This window comes from Dendropsophus ebraccatus, chromosome 6 (assembly GCF_027789765.1).
Source record: "Dendropsophus ebraccatus isolate aDenEbr1 chromosome 6, aDenEbr1.pat, whole genome shotgun sequence".
NCBI lineage: Eukaryota > Metazoa > Chordata > Amphibia > Anura > Hylidae > Dendropsophus > Dendropsophus ebraccatus.
This window is the reverse complement of record NC_091459.1, coordinates 23,415,508-23,440,016: the sequence shown is the minus strand read 5'-3', so window position 1 is coordinate 23,440,016 and position 24,509 is coordinate 23,415,508. Positions and strand designations below refer to the sequence as shown.

General features: G+C 42.3%; 1 protein-coding gene and 1 pseudogene across 1 annotated transcript in view; both read right to left on the bottom strand.

The window, feature by feature from the left end:
* The window catches only part of LOC138795503 (uncharacterized), a 154,530-nt gene extending 134,406 nt beyond the window's left edge, over positions 1 to 20,124 (bottom strand). Inside the window, exons 1-12 of the mRNA XM_069974682.1 lie at positions 19,655 to 20,124; positions 17,010 to 17,164; positions 14,441 to 14,686; positions 12,315 to 12,466; positions 11,497 to 11,670; positions 11,200 to 11,404; positions 9,681 to 9,892; positions 7,477 to 7,679; positions 3,562 to 3,686; positions 1,772 to 1,898; positions 1,390 to 1,484; positions 250 to 406 (exon numbers count right to left, since the gene is read on the bottom strand). Coding sequence (XP_069830783.1) covers positions 250 to 406; positions 1,390 to 1,484; positions 1,772 to 1,898; positions 3,562 to 3,686; positions 7,477 to 7,679; positions 9,681 to 9,892; positions 11,200 to 11,404; positions 11,497 to 11,670; positions 12,315 to 12,466; positions 14,441 to 14,686; positions 17,010 to 17,164; positions 19,655 to 19,790 — 1,987 coding nt within the window. The 5' untranslated portion in view covers positions 19,791 to 20,124. The remainder of the gene's footprint in view (positions 1 to 249; positions 407 to 1,389; positions 1,485 to 1,771; positions 1,899 to 3,561; positions 3,687 to 7,476; positions 7,680 to 9,680; positions 9,893 to 11,199; positions 11,405 to 11,496; positions 11,671 to 12,314; positions 12,467 to 14,440; positions 14,687 to 17,009; positions 17,165 to 19,654) is intronic.
* Positions 16,108 to 16,248, bottom strand: LOC138796089 (U2 spliceosomal RNA; annotated as a pseudogene).
* Positions 20,125 to 24,509: the final 4,385 nt, after the last annotated feature.

The window sequence follows — 24,509 nt, the reverse complement described above, 5'->3', positions numbered from 1 at the left end:
TACTACAGCATCGGTAGTATAGTGAAAATTCCAGGTTTAGTTCACAATGTCAGGTATAAAGGTGCAACCTTTCGACCCACATGGGTCTTTATAAAGCTTGCTTAAGACACATATGGATTGAAACGTTGCATCTTTGTACCAGACGATGTGAACTAAACCTGACATTTTAATTATTCTATGGATGCAGTTTTTTTTTTGTGGTGACAATTATGCTTTACGGAATTGGTGATACAACATGATGATGCATACCTAACACGTGTTTCTCCTCATTGGACAGCCCGTTTTCTCGATCTTCTTCCTTATTTGATGAAAGTTGATCATTTTTTAAATCAGATGCTGCTGTGGTAGAACTATCCTCATATTTCACACATGGAACATTTGGCACTGAGGAATCTTCAACAAACATCTGGAAGACGGTAGAACATATAAAATCTGGTGCCAGAAAGTTAATAATATACAGACCTGTCCACAAAAAAATGCTAAGTGTTCTGCTCTATATTTCAGACGTGTAAGGTAAAACTTCCGAGAACACGTGGTCTATAGCAATAGAAAAATAAATGGAAAGCATAAACGTGAATCTGATAAAAAAAAAAAGAAGCTCAGCTAATGATGAAAAAAACAAATGTGGTAACAGTACCATACTACAAGTAATGTAAAAACTTAGATACATACAGAACATGGCCAATGGTAAGATGGAAACTAGAGATGAGCGAACCGGGTTCGGGTTCAAGTCGATCCGAACCCAAACATTCGGTATTTGATTAGCGGGGGCTGCTGAACTTGGATAAAGCTCTAAGGTTGTCTGGAAAACATGGATACGGCCAATGACTATATCCATGATTTCCACATAGCCTTAAGGCTTTATCCAAGTTTAGCAGCCACCGCTAATCAAATGCCGAACGTTCGGGTCGACTCTAACATGCTTGAGGTACGCTCATCTCTATTGGAAACCACTTAAAAAGGAGACTAACAGCCGGTTTGTACATATGATCCTGCTGGTATATACCTGGGGGCGTTCTGATGCTGATTATATTTACTTTATAAATATTGCATTTCTTTCTCAACATCTGCCATCTTCCTAAAAAATGTATTCAAATGGAAATGTTAAATGTAAATTATGTCAACTAGGGTTGATTGAGCATAGTGCTCGATCGAGCATGTCGCAGTACTCAGGTGCTTGTTTTTGTTTTTGTTTTTAAAGGCTGTAAACAAGCTTTAAAGCGAATCTGTAACGGCCACCACCCACCCCAAATCGCTAGTACCGTTCACTAGTCATAACAATTTCATGTCTGGTCCCAGGGTTGGCCTTCCTCCTGGGGCTGGTATTATAGTTACAAACAAGTTTTATTCCAGCGCCAAGGTGTAATAATTGTTTTATTTTTTACTGACCTGAGGTTCATCTTCCTCAATAAGAGTATGCAATTTTCCTGGTGTGCTTGAAATTTGTCTCAGCGGCTGGAAGGAGGAAGATTCAGTATGGACATCTATTGATAAAAAATAAAAATGAAATGTAGAATATTGGGACCCCAAGCCACAAAAAGAATGTTACAACGGCGATTGTAAACTACACAATAGTAATACCATACATCAATTAACTTTACAGGTTATCTTACTGATTTAGGCTGGGTTCACACACACAGTATTTTTGCTCAGTATTTTGGTCCTCATATTGCAACCAAAACCAGGAGTGGATTGAAAACACATTTATCTGATGCTTAAATTTTGAACAGTTCTTGAAGACAAATATTCCAATACATGTATATATTCAGACCTGGCTCTTTTGCGTCTTCCTGCATAGGAATTTCAAACATACTTCCAGATTCAACATCTTCATCTTCCATAAGATCTTCCTGGGCAGGTTTCCTAAGGCCTTCCGTCAGATTAGACAGTATTTTGTACTGTGTACATAAAATATATTTAACAATTAAATCAAACGACAAACGAGGTTGTATGAGTTAAAGGAAAAGTCAAGCGATTTTAAATAATTGACTGCCAACAGGGGATTGGGGGAACATAATAACTAAACACTACTTACCTCTCCTCATGCCTGCGTAGCACGGCGCCACAGGCTTAGGAGCCCCCGCCGAGTTAAGATGACGTCACGACTTGGGGGAAAATGCTGACCCAGCTGATGGACAGCCCGCTCAGCCGATCAGTGACTGTAGCAGAGTCCCGTCCCAGTCACTGACTGACTGAGCGCGCTGTCCATCAGTTGGGTTGTGACATCGGCTGAAGAGATGATCCCAGAGCAGTGATCCAGCAATGGAGAGGCACGGGGAGAGGTGAGTATTGTTGGGTATTATGTTCCCCCTGCCCCTGCTGTTTCAGAAAAAAATTACAGCGCTGGACTTCTCCTTTAAACCAAGGATTGCAAGGCATCCTTTTTGGCATATACAGCAAGCAGAATGTGACTACATTATATAACATAATGACATGGAGACCAAAGAGTATCAGTTTAACACACAGGGAGGATTTATCAAACATGGTGTAAAGTAGAATTGTCTTAGTTGCCCCTAGCAACCAATCAGATTCCACCTTTCATTTTTCAAAGACTGTGGAATCTTGGTTGCTAGGGGCAACTAAGACAATTCTACTTTACACAAGTTTGATAAATGTATGTCAGTTTGTAATAACATATATTCCTACAATATAGGTGGCATGTTATATCTTTTGTTGGGGGTGTTATACACTATATACCTTCAGCTGTCTTTGGTTCCATTATTGACCAGATTTGGACCCTCAGCATGGCCTAGCGTTCCTGTGGTCTCTGTGGGGAGTGGTAAGCCACAGCCAGACAGATCCAATTGTAACTTCTCTCTCTGAGAACAAAGAGTTTGGCCAATGATTTTCCACCACGCCCCACCCCCTATATCAACTGACATCATCTGTCAGAGGCCAGTCCTGAGAGCCCCATACACCATATACTGACGGACAAACGTGTCACGAGCAGTCAGTACCACTGACAAAAGTGTAAAGTGTATGGGGATCTTAAATTGTTGCTACAATATTTCAGCATTTGGGGCCCCACCTTCAACTTTGCCCAGGGCCACATTTAGTCCAAAACTGGCCCTGGATAAGGAAGTCTGGTTCATTTATCGGTCAGCATGAAACTAGAGACAGGTTTTCTTTAATATTGCGAAAAAGGAGCAAGGTATGTTCTGGTTTCTGACAACCAGACCTATTTTTTAGCAAGTGCTGGGGAGGCTAAAAGAAATAACATGCTCGTACCTCTCTTGCTCCAGCGCTAGTGGCTGCTTACCGCCGCTCTGGTCCCCGGGTTCCTTGTCGCTTCCTGTTTTGAGCGGGTACCCGGGTTGTGACGTGTGAGGTCCGCTCAGCCACTCAGCGACTGAGGCAGGACCCCACTACAGCCGCTGACTGGCTGAGCGGACCTCACATGTCATAACCCGGGTCCCCAATCAGACCAGGAAGTGGTCAGGGACCCGAGCATGGTATGCGGCTACCAGCACTGGGGCAGGGTCTGGCCGGACTTCTCCTTTAAAAATGATTCATTTTACCATTAGAAAATTTCACACAAATGAAGCCAGACAATAATTTTACCTCTTGTAGCTTGTCCGTTATGTCTAATGTTTGCTTCAGCTTAACACTGAGTGCTTCCAAATGATACATGATTGTGTCATCATCTGTTATAGCCACACCACTGCTTTGGTAGTCATGTTGTTGGTCTAAAAAAATATTAGAAATAAGTCAACAGGTTCATATGGAGAAAGCACAAACTGTTAAACAATAACTGCTACCACCTTAGTAGCAATTGTAAGGTTAAAAACTAGAGCCTGTTTACTAAAGGTTATAGACACATATGGAGCCATTTTGTTATTACATTGTACATTTCTATAATTAGTTGTTATTAAGAATGTTGCACTGTTTGGCACCTTGTCTATATTACAATACATGTCCACTTGGCCATTATGACCGATAATTGGTTCGTGTAATAGAAGGCAACGATCAGCCGACATGCACAATGTCGGCTGATCGTTGTATCTTAATGTTTTTCAACATGTTGAAAGCCCAACGATCCGGATAGCAACGATTTGCTGCCATCGCTCCGTGTAATAGGAGCAGCAACAGCACACCGCTGCTATCTTCTGTGGGCTGCCCGGACGATTTAACGATCACTTGGGCAGCCCACCCACCCACAGCTTCCTGAAGCCCCCCTGCAGTTGGCAGGGTAATAGCGCTGGCAGCGAGTGGGGAATGAGGAGCAAGTGAGTTTGGAAGTTATGGGGGGTGGATTTATGAAAAGCACATACTCTTACGCCAGTCTTAAATTAGGCCCCACCCCCTTTTCCATGGCCAGCTTTGGGCGTCCTTTTCCACGGCTGGCTTTGGGCGCCCCAGCTGGCCAGATTCACTAAGAGGCGTGCGCCTCTTTGTTCACCCCAAACCTACACTTGCTTCCAGCAGGTGTAGATTTGGATCATGATTTACGCCTGCAAGCAGGTATACATCATGCTAAATGAGGCGCTGGAGGAGGCCACACCTCCTCCCCACCTTGCCGCGCCAACTCCCCCCCCCCCCCCAGCCCCCCTCCTGCCAATCAGGCAAGCGGGTATACAGCAGTCATACGCCAGGGATAATGGGCGAATCTGCGCCTTTTCCCTAGTGTACGCCTTAGGCGGGACTTTCATAAACGTCCCCCAAGATGTCAACATACAATGGTCATCCCAGAATTGATTCATATTGTATGTATTTATAAAACATTTTTTTTTTTTTTTTTTTTAAACAACCAATTAGTGTTTGGCCACTTATGTGTAACAATGTCAAATGTTTTATGGCCCTATTCCAAGGAACGATTATCGTTCATTTTCGGACGATATCGACCGCTACGGACGATAATCGTTCCGTGGAATAGAGTGCAACAATCATCCGACATCGTTCATGTCGGCTGATCGTTGCAGTCGCTTGTTTTTCAACATGTTGAAAAACAAGCGACTGATATAGCAGCGATCTGCTGCCGTCGCTCCGCTGAATAGGAGCATCGGCAGCAGACGCTGCTATATCCTATGGGCTGCCCGGACGATCAGCGATCCTCCGAGCAGCCCCCCCCGCAGCTCCCCGCCGCCCCTCCCGCACTCACCCGCTCGCTGCAGCCGCGTTGAATAGCGGCGGCAGCGAGCGGCGAACGAGGAGCAAACGAGCGCTAATAGCGCTCGTTTGCTCCTCTAAAACGGCCCGTGGAATAGGGCCATTAGACTTCGTTCAGGAACATTGATTATCTTCTTTTGCTTGTAGAAGGTGTCAAGGGGTATTCAAAAATGGCTGCTGAAGTTTTAATGGACATTTAACAGATATTGTGAACATTTCAATCTTTTGCCAGTTTAGGCTTTTTGTATATTATCCCCAAGCAGTGACCTATCTAGAATGGAATTTCATTAGATTTCACTAGGCATGCTCTATTGAAACAGCAGAGCTCCAGCATTTCCTTGTCACATTCTGCTCTGTGCTTAGTTTGATTTCTATTGTCCTTGTATTTGTCATCTGTCACTACTCAGGGACTCTATGCAAATAAAGAGTCATAATTAGACATTCGGAGCCATACAGTCCCAAGGCAGGCTCCCAAATTAATAACACATTATGGCTAATGAGAAGTGATCACCCTATAGAAGATGAGGCCAACTGTTGTTTTAATACTGCTAAAACGTGGAAAGAAAGAAGCAACTATAGATTTTATGCTATTGGTGACGTATTGGTGACCTACAAACTATCGGTGACCTACTTAATATATATAATATTTAAAAAATATAAAAAGATATTTTAGGAAATCCAACTGAATTATATATTTTATGTTTAGCCAAAATTTACATTTAACTATTCATTTAGTCATTGGGGGAGATTTATCAAACATGGTGTAAAGTAAAACTGGCTCAGTTGCCCCTAGCAACCAATCAGATTCCACCTTTCATTCCTTACAGATTCTTTGAAAAATGAAAGGTGGAATCTGATTGGTTGCTAGGGGCAACTGAGCCGGTTTCACTTTACACCGTCTTTGATAAATCTCCCTCATTGCTTTATCAAAATTTTCTTACTAATCTCCCTAGTTTGCTATAGACAAAACAGACCAATTTTTGTCTTAGATTGACAAATCCGGGCCTAAGCCTGTGATAAGTTACTAAACTTTGTATGTAAATTATGGGGGAGATTTATCAAACTAGTGTAAAGTACAATTGGCTCAGTTGCCCCTAGCAACCAATCAGATTCCACCTTTCATTTTTTATAGAATCTGTGAGAAAAGAAAGGTGGAATCTGATTGGTTGCTAGGGGCAACTGAGGCGATTCTACTTTACACCATGTTTGATAAATCTACCCCTATGTTTTTGTGAAATACTCAAAGGATAATCTAAAGTCCCGGTCTGAGCGTTTAGACTTGTACCAATTGGGAAAACGAGTGGAAAAGGATGTGCTGCAGCGTTGTCCACTCCCACTGTGTTAGAAAAAAAGAGCCGGGCTCATAATGTAAGTGTATGGAACCTGACTCTTTTTTTTCTTACACAGAGCAGGGAGCGGTTGTGCTGCAGCGTCAAAAAGTCTCAAATTTTACTATCACAAAGCAGGTGTTTTTGAAGAATACGCCAGGTTTCAGGGAGATAAATCACCCAAAGAGTATGTTCAAAAACCACATAAAAAGCATAAACACCTCAAAATTTGTTTCCATCTTCGATTAATTTCAAAATAGCATTGAAATCAAATAGGAGCTTAAGGTGTCACTGTCATTTAAATTTTTTTTGCAGAAATCAATAGTACAGGTGATTTTAAGAAACTTTGTAATTGGGTTTATTTTTATCATGAAAAAGCAGTTTGAAGCTCTCCCCTCTGTCTTCATGGTTCTATTATGGAGAGGGGAGGGGTGGAGGGAGATGAGGCACCAAAACAGGACAACAAAGAGTTAATTTACAGCTACATCACCGGGCTATCTCCTCTGAAGTCAGCACTGACCTCTCTGACCTCTGAATACCGGCTTTCACACAGGTCCTGCTGTGTAATTCTTTGTTCTCTGCTCTCTGCTGCCGACTAATCTCCCCTTTCCCCCCTCCATAGAACAGACAGGGCCCGACTTATGTAAAAGAGTCAAGATTTCCAGATAATGAGCAATGAATGAGAGAGGAGGGGGGACCTGGGGAAAGTCTTTTTGAATGCAGATAATGGCATATTTGCCTAATAAACCCAATTACAAAGTTTGTTAAATTCGCCTGGACTATTGATTCCTGCAAATAAATAAATAAAAATGACATTGACACTTAAAAAAAAAAAAAAACCTGATGAGCCATACCAAAAACTTCATCAAAATGTTTTTGATTATACCTGTAAGGTTTATAGCAAATGAATAGGATTTAAAATTTAATAGGCAAATTTAATAGGCAAAAAAACTTCTAAAGAAGCTACAAGAGGGAACAGTGATACTTAGTGAAACTGAAAAAAAATAAAAATAAATAAGGACAGATTGAAATATTTACATACCAGAGCTGGACGGTACTGACAAAGTCACCCTCATATTGGTTTTATTTGTTTTGGAAGTTTGCAAAGAGGACAATCTCCCGGGTGCAGTAGAAACAGAACTTAGAGATGAGTATCTCTGAAGTCCATGTGTCCCTAATAACCATTCACGTAAATGCTGCACTTCTTCTTGGAAGCAACTGCATACTGCCATGCATGCTTGAATTCTGTATTGAAACAAAACATGGGAAGTTACTAGGGCAGAGCTGGGCAATTCCCAGAAACCAGGTAGCCAACATGGATAGAAATTTGCTCTCAGTGCCTAATATTTTCACGTTTTCTACTAAGGTCTTTAAAGTTGATGTCTGTTGACACCATCTGCAATGTTGCTGACCTCTCCTCTGCAGACAACATATCATTTTAACCTGGGGGCCTACGTAACTTGCTTGTCTTGTTACACCAGCAAGGTAACCTTATGTACTCCGTATAACCGTTCCCCGTGGCTACAACAACCTTGTTCTGATCCCATCCTGGCCGGACAGTCAGTATAGTAGGCCTCTTTCCTGTGTTTTGTGGACTCTGCGGAGTCATTTTCTGGTTTTCACCCAGCATGCTCCCGAACTCCGCTTTTGCCTAGCGCTTATGAATACCATTTTACGGACTTGTTGTGCTACTGTTTACACCTGCAAGTCCTAAGCCTACACCCCGTAAGTCCTGTATCCACTTTCCTGCCCTTGTCTGGCACCTACTGTTCTACAGTTCTGTGTCCATGTCCGAAAGGCCCGTGTCCACATTTCTGCCCTAGTTGTACTTTCATGTCTATTTCACCCATGTCCACATTTCCGCCCTTGCCTGGTAGCTGTTCTACAGCCGAGTCTACGTCTGACAACCCTGTTGTCATGTTCCAATCCAGACACGGTTATCCCATTCTAGCCCTTTTCCATTGTCCATGTTCTTGGTTGCTGCTCCATTGCCCATGTTCTAGGTGTCCATAGTGCTGTCTGTCCTGTCACCCCTGCTGTGCCCGGTCCCCTGTTCTAGGTCAGTATTCTCCTCCACTCAAAGGCGGGTAAAAAAGGCACAGGTCCAAGGGGTAATAGTGATATAAAAGATCATAAAACTTATTAAAAGAATTATGGCAGCGACACAACGCGTTTCGAGTGCGGTTCGATCTCTTTATCAAGTAGACACTTGGATAAAGAGACCTGACCGGTCTCGAAACGCGTTGTGTTGCTGGCAAAATTCTTTTAATAAATTTTATGATATTTCATATCACTATTACCCCTTGGACCTGCGCCTGTTTTACCCGCCTTGGAGTGGAGGAGGATACTAACTGTCTTTAATCCTTGTGGGGATTAGTCAGGATTGGCTGCGGTTCATTCACATGCTATCAGTAAGATTTGTGCCTTACACCAGCACAACCTACTCAGGTGAGAGTTCTATGTGCTTACTTTCACCACTTCAGCCCTGTCTGAATTACGCTATGGAGCGCTGTCTTATATTTTGTCCCTGTTCTAGGTGTCCATGGTCCTGTCCATCCTGTCATCCCTGCTGTGCCAGGTTCCCTGTTCTAGGTGTCCATGGTCCTGTCCATCCTGTCATCCCTGCTGTGCCATGTTCCCTGTTCTAGGTGTCCATGGTCCTGTCCATCCTGTCATCCCTGCTGTGCCAGGTTCCCTGTTCTGGGCGCCCATGGTCCTGTCCATCCTGTTATCCCTGCTGTGCCAGGTTCCCTGTTCTGGGTGCCCATGGTCCTGTCCATCCTGTCATCCGTGCTGTGCCAGGTTCCCTGTTCTGGGTGTCCATGGTCCTGTCCATCCTGTCATCCCTGCTGTGCCAGGTTCCCTGTTCTGGGCGTCCATGGTCCTGTCCATCCTGTCATCCCTGCTGTGCCAGGTTCCCTGTTCTAGGTCTCCATGGTCCTATCCATCCTGTCATCCCTGCTGTGCCAGGTTCCCTGTTCTAGGTTTCCATGGTCCTATCCATCCTATCATCCCTGCTGTGCCAGGTTCCCTGTTCTAGGTGTCCATAGTGCTGTCCATTCTGTCATCTCTGCTGTGCCAGGTTCCCTGTTCTAGGTGTCCATAGTGCTGTCCATTCTGTCATCCCTGCTGTGCCAGGTTCCCTGTTCTTGGTGTCCATAGTGCTGTCCATCCTGTCATCCCTGCTGTGCCAGGTTCCCTACTAGTGGCTATTCTGGGGACCTCACCTCCTTCCTTGTTTCTTACCGTTCATAAAAACTGTTACTTTTTAACACCTTCACTTTCCATTTCTCTCTTTTAAGGATTTTTTCTTCTCCGAAACCGCTCACTATTACTGTTTCCTTTTTATCTTTTCTGATATGTTCCTTGATAATTTCCCAAAGTCGGTCTTTTGAATCTTCTATCGAAATGATTTCATTAAGGAAAGATTTGCAATTTAGAGCCAACTGATTTGATACCTACAAAAAAAAAAAATTAAAGTCCATTTTAAGTAAATAATGTTAATATATATTGGGCCTTGTTTACATCCACTTTTTGTAATGTACAATACGATAAACTTATTTGTTATATACAGCAAATGGACAGTGTGAACAGAACCTAGTAAACTAGTGGGATGGAATAAGAGTAAGTAAGTTCTTCTGTTGTCACAATCATTATAACTTCCAAAATCTAAATCAGCAGTGGATGTGATATAAAGCATATTTGCAATTTACATTGATTATTTCAGATCAACTGTTGATTTTGAAAGTTATAAAAACAGTAACAATTAAAATAAGTACTCTTACAAAACAACTGCTTTCAGAAAGTTATCTAGATTTGTAATTTACTTCTATTTAAAAATCTTGTCTTCCAGTACTTATCAGCTCCTGCATGTCCTGCAGGAAGTGGTGTTTTCTTTTCAGTCTTACACAGTGCTCTCGGACAGAGATGGCAGCAGTGAGCACTGTGTTAGACTGAAAAGAAAACTCTGCTGCCTGCAGCACATGCAGCAGCTAGTAAGTACAACACACTGTTGAAATAACAATTCCATGCTTATTTAACAACAATCCCTAGCAGAAACATTGTGGTCATAGGTGCATGCCTGTAATGATTCCCATACTTTAAAATGTCACTTCTGTTTTTTGTTTTGCAGAAATCAATAGTACAGGCGATTTTAGGAAGCTTTGTAATTGGGTTTATTAGGCAAATATGCCATTATCTGCATTCAAAAAGAATTTCCCCAGGCCCCTCCCCCTCTCATTCACTGCTCATTATCAGGAAATCTTGACTCTTTTACATCAGTCGAGCCCTGTGTAACCTATGGAGAGGGGAGGGGGGAGGAGGGAAATTAGTCACCAGCAGAGAACAAAGGATTACACAGTGGGAGGTGTGTAAAAGCAGGTATTCAGAGGTCAGAGAGGTCAGTGCTGACTTAAGAGTAGATAGCCTGGTGATGTAGCTGTAAATTAACTCTTTGTTGTCCTGTTTTGGTGCCTCATCTCCCTCCACTCCTCCCCTCTCCATTGAGAACCATGAAGACAGGGGGGGAGAGCTTCAAACTGCTTTTTCATGATGAAAATGCATTTTTTGGCTAATAAACCCAATTATAAAGTTTCTTAAAATCGCCTGTACTATTGATTTCTGCAAAAAATGTTTGAACGACAGTGACACTTTAAGAAAAGAGATCACATTACTACCATAATTTGACCAAATGCATCATATTATATAACATTGGGGGAGGGGCACATGAACGCTATTATACAGTAACTCTATTATCACTTGGCACCTTAGTGAGCAGCAGTCCCAAATATCCATTCTTCGAGAAATGTCGCGTTAGCATCTCCATTTGTTGGATGCCAAGGAAGAAAGCTGGTAGAATGGTGTTTATAAGGTTTTCCGGATTGTTGTCTGTGTTCAAAGCCTCAAAATGACGATAAAGTGCTTCTAAGTACTTAACTCGATCCTTAGTAGCATTCATTGCCTCTGTAATACTGAAGAAGAAAAACAGCTACCACTATGCCCCTTTATGATGAAATATACTTTGAAATGACATATTAATAGTCTTGAAGGACAATGTCCTTACCTGATATCAACGGCTTTCCATCTCTTTAGGAGACGTGACTTGGATGAAATAATAACACCAATGACGGATTTACACTCTTTTCCTCTTAATTGTTCAGTTATTAACCCCAAAATTTTTTGCCTGTGGTGCCAACGCTCAAGTTCAGTCAAGGGAGTAGTGGTAATATCGACCACTCTGAGAGGGGAAAAAACAAAAACATGATATACATTTGCAATTCAACAACTAATCCCTTAAGTGACACACAATGATGTAATACTGAGGGACCTGGCCCTCCATGTTTAGGACCTTGAGAACAGGGGCCACTGGAACCATATTAAGATTAGGCTAAAATTACCCTCTTACCCGGCGTCTCCCACCACATCCTAGCCATGAGAAGACTCCTCAAACCACAACTATTGGTGATACGGGAGCTGGGAGCATCATACTGCTGGGGTCACCCATTCCACCTTATTTTTCACCATACTGGCAACTCCTATGTTGACTGTTGCTCCATAGACCTTCTGGGCACCTTCAATTTCCTAGGAACTATTCTCATCAAGGTGTTGGGCTGGCTTGTTGCTTTAGTACCTCTCTTCTCAGGTGGCCCATCCACTTTCTGTAAAGACCCCAAACTCTGTTTGAGCTGCTACCCCAACCCTGTACAGATGGACCCCATTTGCCTCCACTACCTCCCGATTCCATGGCTGCAACCTGAATAATCTGGCTTCCTTCTTGCCTAACTGTATCTGCAATAAATTGTGGGACATGTCCACTCCACTCCTTATGATCTGGGACTTCCAGAGCTCCAACAAGTTCCTGCTTCTGCTTCTTGGTATTACCTTTCATCAATGGCTTCTATCAAAATCTGATCAATGGTTTTTATCCAGTCAGAAACGAGGGTTTCATTTTCGCTGAGAGTTTCTTGGTCTACAACAGCAGATCTCTGCAGCAGAAAGTCGGGACTGACAATATTCTGAGGTCTCTTCAAAATCTGCAATGAGAAACATTTACCCAGTCCCAGAGATTAATACTTTTGAATAATCAATGAGATGAAAATTCAACAAAGATGCAAACCTACAAACAGACTATTTTATACAGGGGACAAAGTCCTTCAAATTACATACGCTATTAGGGCCTATTACACGGAGCGATAATCAGGTGAATCAGCCCGATTCGTCCGATTATCGCTCAGTGTAATAGAGACAATGATCAGACGATGAAACGATGATCGGCTGATCATAGCTTTAGGCCCAAACCTAAAATCATCGGCCACCGGCTGACGATTCTGCAAACAATAGACATTACCTATCCACACTCCAGAGCTCCTCCTGCGCTCTGCTTCTTCCCGGGTCCTGCGCACTACAGCTTCAGAGCAGCCTGTCTGAGCTGACAGGCCGCTTAGCCAATCACTGGCCAATTACGATGGCCAGCAGACCATCATGTTGAAAGACAAGGATCATCCAACATCGTGCATGTCGGCTGATCGTTGCCTTTTAACCTCTTAAGGACATATGACATACCCTTACGTCATATGTCCTCATTAGCACTTCAAAGCGGGTCCGCGCGGTGACCCCACTTTGAAGCGCCGCGGTCCCGGGTGCTACGTGTAGCCCGGGACCGCCGCTATTAGTGGGCACGGTCTGATCGCCGTGCCCGCTAATAAGCTAATCGGAGGCAACTGTCAAAGTTGACAGCTGCCTCCGATTACCGGAGGCAACCTTTCCCTGGGGTCTAGTGGGGGAGATCGCTCCTCCGGGACGTTGTCCCGGAGGAGCGATCTACCTGTCTGATGCCGGCCGGGGACTCATCCAAGATGGCGCCGTCCCCGGCTTGGCACTCGTTTGTTTCCGGCTGCAGCAGCCGAAAGCAAACGAGTGCCGATCTCATTGATCTTTGCTGTATATCTATACAGCAAAGATCTCAATGAGAGATCAAAGTATATATACTTCTAGTATATGTGTAAAAAAAAAAAAAAGTGTTGTTTATAGTAAAAATCCCCCTCCCCTAATAAAAGTCAGAATCACCCCCCTTTTCCCAGGTTTTAAATAAAAGTAAACAAATAAATAAATAAATAAACATGTTTGGTATCGCCGCAGACGTAATCGCCCGAACTATTAATTAATCACATTCCTGATCTTGCACGGTAAACGGCGTCAGCGCAAAAAATCCCAAAGTGCAAAATTGCGCATTTTTGGTCGCATCAAATCCAGAAAAAATTTAATAAAAAGCGATCAAAAAGTCGTATATGCGCAATCAAGGTACCGATAGAAAGAACACATTATGGCGCAAAAAATGACACCTGACACAGCCCCATAGACCAAAGGATAAAAGCGCTATAAGCCTGGGAATAGAGCGATTTTAAGGAACATATATTTGTTAACAATGGTTTGAATTTTTTATAGGCCATCAGATACAATATAAGTTATACATGTTAGATATCGCTTTAATCGTAACGACTTGAGGAACATGCATAACAAGTCAGTTTTACCCCAGGGCGAATGGCATAAAAACACAGTTCCCCATAATAAAAGAAATGCGTTTTTTTTTTTTCCATTTCACCACACATTGAATTTTTTTCTGGTTTCGTAGTGTGCCAAATGCAAAAATTCAGCGTGTCATTGCAAAGTACAATTAGTGACGCAAAAAATAAGGGCTCATGTGGGTTTCTAGGTGGAAAAAAGTGCTATGGCCTTTTAAACACAAGGAGGAAAAACCGAAAACGCAAAAACAAAAATGGGCCCCGTCCTTAAAGGGTTAACAGGAGCTATTACAAAAAGTGATTATCGTCCGTATTAGCCGATAATTGGCCAAATTCAGCCAATAACAGGGCCTTAAGGTTACAAAGTCAAATATGGCAGGTGTTTTTGCATTACTTTTTAGCTAGTAAACAAGCAACATTTCTAAAATATTAAACTTTGGGTTGTTTAAAAGTGGATATTTTATATTTGGCTGCTCTTTTACTTACTGTGATATGGTATTTTTCCAGATCAGCTATGGTGGCTGCCTCATCAATCGATGAAACATACTTCTCCAGGCCTGAAAGAAAACTAGCGACATTTTCCTGGCTACAGAAACCCCAGTCTTTTTGAGCACGCAGAAGTGGGATGTATAATTCGTTTATTAGGCATCTAAGACTCTCCACTGGGTTTTCCTTTATCTCACCACAGAATATTTCTTTCTCTATCAATCCGGCGTCAACATCATGATTTATCTGAAGAAAAAAAAAAAAAATTAGTAGTGGTCATGCTCCTTCCCTTCTTTTTGAAGTGAGTCCAGCACTGACTGGATGAACAGCAATCAACAGGGGCTGCTCCACCAATCAGACGACTGACTGCTCAATGCTAGATTGTGCACCCCTAAAGAATTTAGAACAGCTTCCTGAAGTCAACCTGGCCCTCCCGGCCCAATGGTCTTATAGGTTAGATAAGTGACAGAACATATGTAGTGCAGTAATTACGCTCATGTGTAGATTGTGTTATATGTAAAAGATGTTATCTTTATCACAGGCTGGCAAGAGGGTCTACTCTAAAAAAAAAACATAGCCACCGTTTAATGCAACGATTGAACCATGTAGGTTCTTTATTTAGTCGTCTATAATGATATGTTTCACAATGGTCGTCACAATGGTCGTCAGTATCCTCCTCCACTCCAAGACGGGTAAAACAGGTGCAGGTAAAAGAGGAAATAATGATATAAAATATAAAATTTATTAAAAGAATTATGCCAGCGACACAATGCGTTTTGAGACCGGTACGATCTCTTTATCAAGTGTCTCAAAACACGTTGTGTCGCTGGCATAATTCTTTTAATAAATTTTATGATATTTTATATCACTGTAACCTCTTGTTTTACCCGCCTTGGAGTGGAGGAGGATACTGTTTGTCTTTAATCCCTGTGGGGATTGGTCGGGAGTGCCTGCAGTTCATTCACATGCTATCAGTAAAGGCCCTATTCCACAGAACAATTATAGGCCGATAATCATCCTGTGGAATAAAAGGCAATGATCAGCCGACATCGTTCATGTTAGTTTTTGTGTGTGTGTGTGTGGGAAGGGGGGTCTTTAACCCCTTCAAGACAGAGCCCTTTGATGCACAAAAGTCTTGGTCAGATTAATACATTTCCACCAACAATTTTTCCACCTACAGGGCTGCTTTAGATGTCATTTTTTTGCGCCATAATCTCTAGTTTTTATTAATATCATATTGGTGTAACAGAAAAATTTAGATTTTTTTTGTGATATATAATTTAATAAAAACAGCAATCATGGTTTGTTTGTTTTCCCCCGTTTACGCCGTTCACCGTGTGACAACAATAATGTTATATTTTAATAGATCGGACAATTCCGCACGCTACGATATGTAATATGTTTATTTATTTATTTAATATTTTTATAATGGGCAAGGAGGTATTTTAAACTTTTATTGGGAGGGGGTTTATAAGGTTTTTTTTTTTTTTTTTTTTTTGGTGCACTGAACCTGGAGGCACTGCAATACCAGGTCAATCTTTTTCCATCTCCCTGTTCTAAAAATCCATTTAATATATGGTCCCCAGATAGGGGACGTATCAGATATAAGGGTACAAACACACACAACGTATACGCAGCAGATACGCAGCAGATTTGATGCTGTGTTCAGTTATTTAGACCTTATCTGCTGCGCATCTGCTGCATATTGCAGCAGTAAATATGCAGCGTATATGCCGTGTGTGTTTTTACCCTTAAACTGATAAGAACAGATACTACACTTGATCTTAGCCAAAAGGCAGAGAAGCAATATAAGGTTTTTTTTAATACTTTTATTCACTGTAAAATATGCAATCATTAGACGCTATGCCATAGCATAGATCAGTGTTATCGGCGATCTATGTATAGAGCCTGCCTAAGAGCAGACACTACACATAGATTGCCGATCCGACAGGATGGACGTAAGGAGCTTACCCCCGCCTGCCGGCACAAGCGATCACTCAGTACAGATGCTTGGTCTGTCACTGAGCACCTTAAACGCTGTGATTGCTGTAGATGGTGGCGTTTAAGGGGTTAATGAGAGTCAGCCGCAGGATCGCAGCTGACTTTCATCATCTCTGGCCCCGGACACTGATGTGAGCAGGTTCACTCTCACTGCAGCGCTCCCACTCACATCAGAAAGCCCCATCAGTGTCAGGAACGTATATATACATTCCTACTGCACTGGGTATGTGCAGTAGGAACGTATATATATACAGATTACTGACACAAAGGGGTTAAAATGGATGTCAAAATGTCTAGAAATATACACCTAGTTTGAGTTATTTTTTACATGTTACAACATAAATATCTGAAGCAGCCTATCAGTAAAATGGGGTCCCCTGGCCTCTGTTTTATCAATCTAGGTGGCCACAACCTGCCAGAAAAGAAAGAGAAATGCTAAATGGATTGGTGCTCTGTCCAAGTTACGTCTACAGTCTGAGCCAGGGACCACCACTGGTGCCACCCTATGGATATGCCGTACATGTCTTTCAGAATGTAATTAATCCCAATGTAACATTATTGCGCTTACCTCAGAACGTAAAAAGTAAAGTAATGTGGGGAAAGATGTCTTAGAGTGCACACTTTCCAGATTTTGGAGATCAGAATTGACATGGAATTTCCAGGTTAATGGATTTGTCTTGTCATTAGCTTCTATCAAGAAAAAGATGGCTCTGTGTCCTCCCGCTAAGTATAAAAATGAAAAAAACAGATATTATCAGACCATAGCATCCTATTTGGAAGACATAAAGATGAGGGCAGTGACATTACATGTTTCTATCGGAGTTTAAATTTTTATAAATCAGGGATTTTCCTTGAATCCATATGTATCAGATAAGCTTCATGATCCTTCACCATTAGGGTATATTCACACTGCAGATTCCGCAAGGAGACTTCAAGCGGATTCTGCTGGGGGGGCTCTGCTTGAAGTCTTGCCCATTCCATAGACTCAATGATATTTGCCGGCTGATTCCCCCGTCCGCCCAATTCTTTGGGTGGATTGTGGAATCAGATGGCAAATATCATCAAGTTTATGGAACGGGCAAGACTTCAAATGGAGGCCGCTCAGAGGAATCCGCTTAAAGTCTCCGCGCTGAGTCTGCAGTGTAAATGTACCCTAATGTTGAAGGATCATGAAGCTTATCTGATACATATGAATAGCTTTCTTCTATAATATATATTCTATAACTAAAATATGCTGTACTGGTCACCATATTCATGTTCCCTGTTCATCCGTGTTAAGATTCAGAGTTGTACCAAGTAGCAAATAGAAAAAGATCCACAAGGCAGCACCATAATTCCAATCCAAACAGTATCTTTATTTCACCAGATGCAACGTTTCAACTATGACAGTCTTTCTCAAGACTGTCATAGTTGAAACGTTGCATCAGGTGGAATAAAGACACTGTTTGGATTGGAATTGTGGTGCTGCCTTGGGGAACTTTTTTTTTTGTTAGGGAATCTGACACATGCTGCACTGGGTAAATGCACTCCTACCAAATGATAAGAGTTGAGCGAACTCTGAGCATGCTCGAAGATTGTCTGAACCCAAGCATGTGGCATTTGATAAGCGGTGGCTGCTGAAGTTGGATGCTTCTCACCGGGTCCCGCACCCTCCAGCTTCAGAGCAGCCTGTCTGAGCTGACAGGCCGCTCAGCCAATGACAGGCCGGGACTGCCACGGCCAGTGATTGACTGAGCGGCCTGCCACCTGAGACAGGCCGCTCTGAAGCTGGAGCGCGGGACCCGGGGAGAAGCGGACCACAAGAGGAGCCCTGCAGCATGGACAGGTAATGTATACAGTTTAAACAAGGGCTGCAAGGACATCGGTAACAATGTCCCTGCAGCCCTTGTTAAATGATTATCGGCCGTGTAATACGCCCAATAAACGAGCGCCGATCTAGCAGATTGGGGCTCGTTTACAGTTATTATCGGGTCCCCATCGGCCTCCGCTATCGTGAAGTACCAAAGTCCACGGCAAAGATGCATCCAAGTTTCCCCTTTCAATATGCAGACTTTGTGGTGGATCTGTCTGCAGCATAAAATTGAATCCACCATTAGGCCATATTGTAACATAATAACGAAATACAGCTGTAGTTTCAAAGTCAAAATACGGGTGTATTTTTACTATGATAATAATAATTATTATAATGATTGAATAATGAGTTCCATCGAATTCAAGAGAAAATTGGCCCATAGTGCACACACACCATGTAGAATAACATCTGTGATTGATTACGATGGCATCAGGGCTGGAGGGCTGCATCCAACTTCTCCAGCCGCCAGAAATCAAATGACGATTGTTTGGGTTTGGATGAACCCAAACATTTGCCAGGTTTGCTCATCACTAATTACGTCCATTCAAATAATAAACTTATGCTGCATCATTCAATAAGCGTGAGAACGGAGAGCTTCCAAAAATTATTGGGTAAAAATTCTACAGGAATGCTAAATGTAAAAAAAAAACTGCAGAAGGATAAGGGCTTGGGTCTGTGTGATGTAACTTGGTAGGGTCAGATCTGCAGTCGGGCCGGGACTTGGGTCCATTATTTATTACCTGCTTGTGTAAAATACAACCATTTTTTTTTTCATCTGTTCACACATTCAGTTTAAAATTCCCTCAAAATGATGGTTGTATTTATAATGTTTTTTTTTACTGCGTGTGCACCTAACCTTATACCGGCTGTATGATTCTCTGTTATGGACCCAAGTCCTGGCCCGACTGCCGGTCTCATGAGCAAAATGTAACACCGACGGCCTGTGCCCCCAATATTTTGAGACCCGGACCCTAGCAAGTAACATCACACAGACCCAAGCCCTTATCCTTCTGCTGTTTTTTTTTACATTTAGCACATCTGCCAGTGACAACAAGAGAAAACTGTGAACTTACACTTTTTCCTGTAGAATTTTTACCCAATAATTTTTGGAATCTCTCCATTCTCACGCTTATTGAATGATGCAGCATACAAGTGTGAAATATTTTTTTACCCAGTGAAATGTTTTTTTAAAATTCCATCATTTTCCCCAAATTTTTAGTTTCTCGACTTTAAAAAAATTGATTCCTTCCCCCTTATATGCACAGGTCTTGGATATTCTGCAGTTAACTCTTTCCTTACAGCCATAGTCCTACCAATCTTCCCCTCATGTAAACTCCCTTCCCAGTGTGAGGTGTACTGACCCTGCAAAAACCTGTTGATCAGCTGGAGGTTGGCAGCTTCCAGGATGAAGGCTTCTAGGGCAGCGGAGCTCTCCTCGCCACCATCATCCACAGCCTGCTGCACTTTGCCTGCTATCCACCAATGTCTCTCGTCCATTTCTCTCTCTTTAGTAATACAGATATTACAATCTCGGCCAGCCTTGTGTGTAGAGAGCTGCACCTTGTGAAGCTGTTGTCATGGTCAGCAGTAAACAGTCCACACAATGGAGCTGTAACCCTTTCATTAACTCCCGAGGGAAGAAGAGAACAATGGCCCTTGTGTTTATACCTCTTCTTTCAAGCTGTGTGCTAAGCGCTGGGTACACAGACAAGCAAGTGCGGAGATTTCATACAGGGGTTTTACTGCCCAGCTCACCTGCCCACTAGGATGAGGTTAGGTCCAAAATTCCCTCTTTCCATTTTTACCTTATCTCAATGAAATACGTGTTGGGTTCTGGAAATGGAATGTATTTTTTTTTAAGGTTTTTCTTTTTTTTTTTTTTTGCAGTTTTTGTTAATGCTGCAAAACTGTAAAGATAGGTTAAAGGGGTTATCCAGCGCTGCAAAAACGTGTCCACTTTCTTCCAGAGACAGCACCACTTGTCTCCAGCTTGGACGGGGTTTTGCTGCTCAGTTCCATTTAAGTGAATGGAGCTTAATTGCAAGCCACACCTGTACTGGAGACAAGAGTCGTGTTGTCTCTGAAAGAAAGTGGACATGTTTTTGTAGCACTGGATAACCCCTTTAAACTGAATCCGTGTTGTGATCTCGTCCGAATTATGATATGTCCTTCCAACTTCACGGAACGTGTGAATGCAGCCTAAGGCCATGTTCCCAAGTTGTAAGAGACCGGCCGCTTCGTGACTGTGACTTTACTGCCCCTAAATTTGGATGCGTGCAGGCTCAATTGTGCGAACTGACAGGGTTTTCTGCGGCTGCTATTCACTGAATATTGACATGACAGTTGAGAAATCGACATGTCAGTTTCTTGCGGCGCCGCTAGGGATCCCGGACGGAGTGTATACTATAGGGGAGATTTATCAAACATGGTGTAAAGTGAAACTGGCTCAGTTGCCCCTAGCAACCAATCAGATTCCACCTTTCATTCCTCACAGACTCTTTTGAAAGTGAAAGGTGGAATCTGATTGGTTGCTAGGGGCAACTGAGCCAGTTTCACTTTACACCATGTTTGATAAATCTCCCCCTATGTGTATACAGCTGGGATTCCCTGAGGTGCAGCACTATGTAAGTACCGTAGTAATCACGGCCGTGATCACTATGGTACTTAGGTAGTGTGAACATTAGTAAAACAATAGTGCACTCATTCTACTCTGTATTTTAGTGTGATATACAGTGGTACCTTGGTTTAAGAGTAACTTGGATTAAGAGCGTTGTGGTTTAAAGAGGATGTACCACCAGGTACATCCTCTTTAACCTGAACCCACGGATCGAACGGCGCCGGCACGGGGAAACCGGTGCCGCGGCACCGGCTTCCCCGTGCCGGCGCCGTTCGATCCGTGGGTTTAGGTTAATGACGATGTACCTGGTATTACATCCTCTTTAAGAGCTCACAGTTTTTCAAAATTGTGACTTGGTTTAAGAGCCTCCTGTCCTGGGTGGGAGGGGCAGGGGCTGCAGTGTGGTCTACAGCAGTGCTTCTCAAACTGTGAAGTGGGCCCCCACCAGTGAGGCGCCCCCTAGTTGCTGGTGAGGCCTAGCTTAGGAGGCAGTTCTCACAAAAGTCACCATAAGCTGCACAGTCCTTTCCCTGACTCCAACAATCTCTCCTTTAGGAACATTATTGACTCATTTTGTACTTATTTTATGTTATACTGAGATGAGGAGACAAATAGAGGGTACACTCAGCTATAGTTTTTATGTTTGCATGGACTTCTACCATAGATGATGAGGCCCAGACATCATTTTGTCTGTTGGGTGAGGCTCAGAAGAAAAAGTTTGAGAAGAACTGGTCTACAGCCCTGTACTCTGACCCAGGAAGTCTCCCTCACCTTCCAAATCAGCAGATCCACTTCAGGCTGGGGCTTGCATCAGGGGACAGGACTGTGGAGGTAATCTCTCCATAGCTGTAACCCCTCTCTCCCCGGACAGAGAGTGCTGCTATACTGTGCCCAGATCTGCCCTCCTCATTCCTTCCTGCTCCCTGCAGTCTCTGTCAGCCCTTGTGTTTCCAATAATCGCCATTATAGAGATCTGCAGTTTCATCCTGTATCTACAAACAGCTGATTTTTTTCAGGTTTATGCACTTACTATACATTATACTCCACATGCTGATTGCTGTACTGTACAGTAACTTATAATATGACACATTTAGCTGTTTCTAAATCTTTGTTTCATTCGTTTTACAGAATAAAAAATCATTATATTTGGGGTGCGGAATCAATTATCTGCATTTGAGTGATTTCTTATAGGAAGTTTTGCTTTGGTTTAAGAGTGGATTTGGATTACAAGCGCGGTCCTGGAACGAATTATACTCGTAATCCAAGGCACCACTGTAATAGAATATGTCTTTATCAAGAAGCCTTGTCATAACAGTTTATATTTGTTCCAATGATATGTTCTATTATGTGATTATTGCTATTATTCCTAGGCTGCTTTATAGTGAGCTGAAACAACAACAGTGTATTTCTCCATTTATAAACGGATACATTGTAATGATCTCACAATAGTTCTTTTGTGGTAATAATTGTTTTTTTTGTTTGTTTTTTTAATGTCTACGCTTTGCTCCATTGTGATGATTTTACAACTGTGTTTATCTTTAGGCAAGTTCTTTCTGATGATGTCACAATCACCTGATTATTCATTTCTCTGCAGCGTTCAATGATGTCATAGTGATCTGTGGATTTATTCCTAGGCTTTGCAAAATTTTTCTAAAATTCTATTCCGGGTTTTATTAAAAAACAAAATATTTAATATTTTATTTAATATTTAAACATACTTTATAGACAGAGATGGAGAGTGAGTATAGGTGTTTGAATGGTTTCCATCGTGTAAGAAAAACTGGCAAGGTCAGCTGTGACAGATGGTGAATAGCGGGTGAGCTAGGGAAAGCCCCTGTCAGCCTTTGTGCAGCTTTGCAGATGGTTTTAAATGGAAACAAACAGAACTGTGTCCAATGTACACAAATAATAGCATTTTTCTTCCAATACTTATCAACTTCTGTATGTCCTGCAGGAAGTGGTGTATTCTTTCCAGTCTGAAGGGCAGGAGAGGTTTTCTCAGGGGGATTTGCTGCTGCTTTGCACAGTTCCTGACATGGACAGAGGTGGCAGTAGAGAATACACCACTTCCTGCAGGACAAACAGCAGCTGATAAGGATTTAAAAAAAAATAAAAGTAAATTACAAATCTCTGGCCTTTTCTGGCACCAGTTGATTTGAAAGAATTTTTTTTGTGTGAACTGCCCTTTAAATTTCCAATAATTATAAGACAAATGTCAGTAATGTAAATATGGCGTTTTAGGCGCAGTTTCCTTCAAAGGGAAGGGGGTGAATCCCCAATGTATCCCTATCATGGATGTCTCTTGGTAACATTTGTCGTACATAGGGTGCCATGTTAAAAAAAAACCTATTCCAAATGGTAATTTGTTTTTTTTAGGATTTAGTAATTTTTCCAGCTCAATGAGATACCATAGTGGCCGCCGCCATTTCATTTAGCATCATTGTGGAGTCTCCGTTGGGTATATGGGAGGGGGGGGGGGGGGGACTATTGATCTAATTAACACATATGACGGGACTTATCTTGGTGCTTACGGTAAACTGACTTGGCTATACCCTGTTTAAAGAGTTTATACAGCGTTAGAAAAAACATGGCCACTTTCTTCCAGGGACAAAACATGTTGAAAGAAGTTAAAAGACAACAATCAGCCAACATCGTGCATGTCGGCTGATCGTTGCCTTTATTACACTAAGCGATTATCGCCCGGATTGGCCAAATATGGCTGATAATGGTGATGAGAGGGATGGTCAGTGTCCCTCCAGTGCCCTGTGTCCCTCAGTGTCCCCCTGCCATGATCCTCTCCAGCAGCCACAGCCCGCACAGTTCTGGGAGTTGGGACGCAACATCACCTTTTTATCCAGGAAGTGACATCACCATGTTATCCAGGAAGTGACATCACCATGTTATCCAGGAAGTGAAGCCTTGATGCAGTAAGTGCAGGGGGAAAAAAACACTTTATTAGCATTTCCCGTAATAAGTGTATATTGGTAACTTGTATAACTTTTGGGGGGCAATGCAATACTTTAATAAAAATTTTCACCGGACTTCACCTTTAAATGACGGCCATTAAATACAAATGGCCGTCATATTGACAGGGTGTAAACATAGCCTAATCATGTTCTATGGTTATACTTAAACACCCAAACTCCATTCAGTATAAAGAAACATTTCACAGTTTTTCATGTTAGTAATAATTTTTATTAAGAAACTAAGTTGAACAAATAAGAACAGAGAAAACACTGTGTGCACATTGATAGAGGAGTCATGGCTATGGGATCATTTTGGTTTCTTTCTACAGGTACATGCTTATATATGGAATATTACACATATACATATGTTCTAGGTCAGGGATGGGGAACCTTCGGCCCTCCAGCTGTTGCAAAACTACAATTCCCATCATGCCTGGACAGCCAAAGCCGTAGGCATGATGGTAACAGCTGGAGGGCCGAAAGTTCCCCATCCCTGTTCTAGGTGAATGGATGAAAGGTTTTAGGTTTTTTTTTTTTGGAAGAATAAATTACATTCATGTACCATTTGCTTTTTTCACATCTAAAAGCAGAATCATGCAGACTTGTATCCTGAATAAAATGCCCAAAAATGTT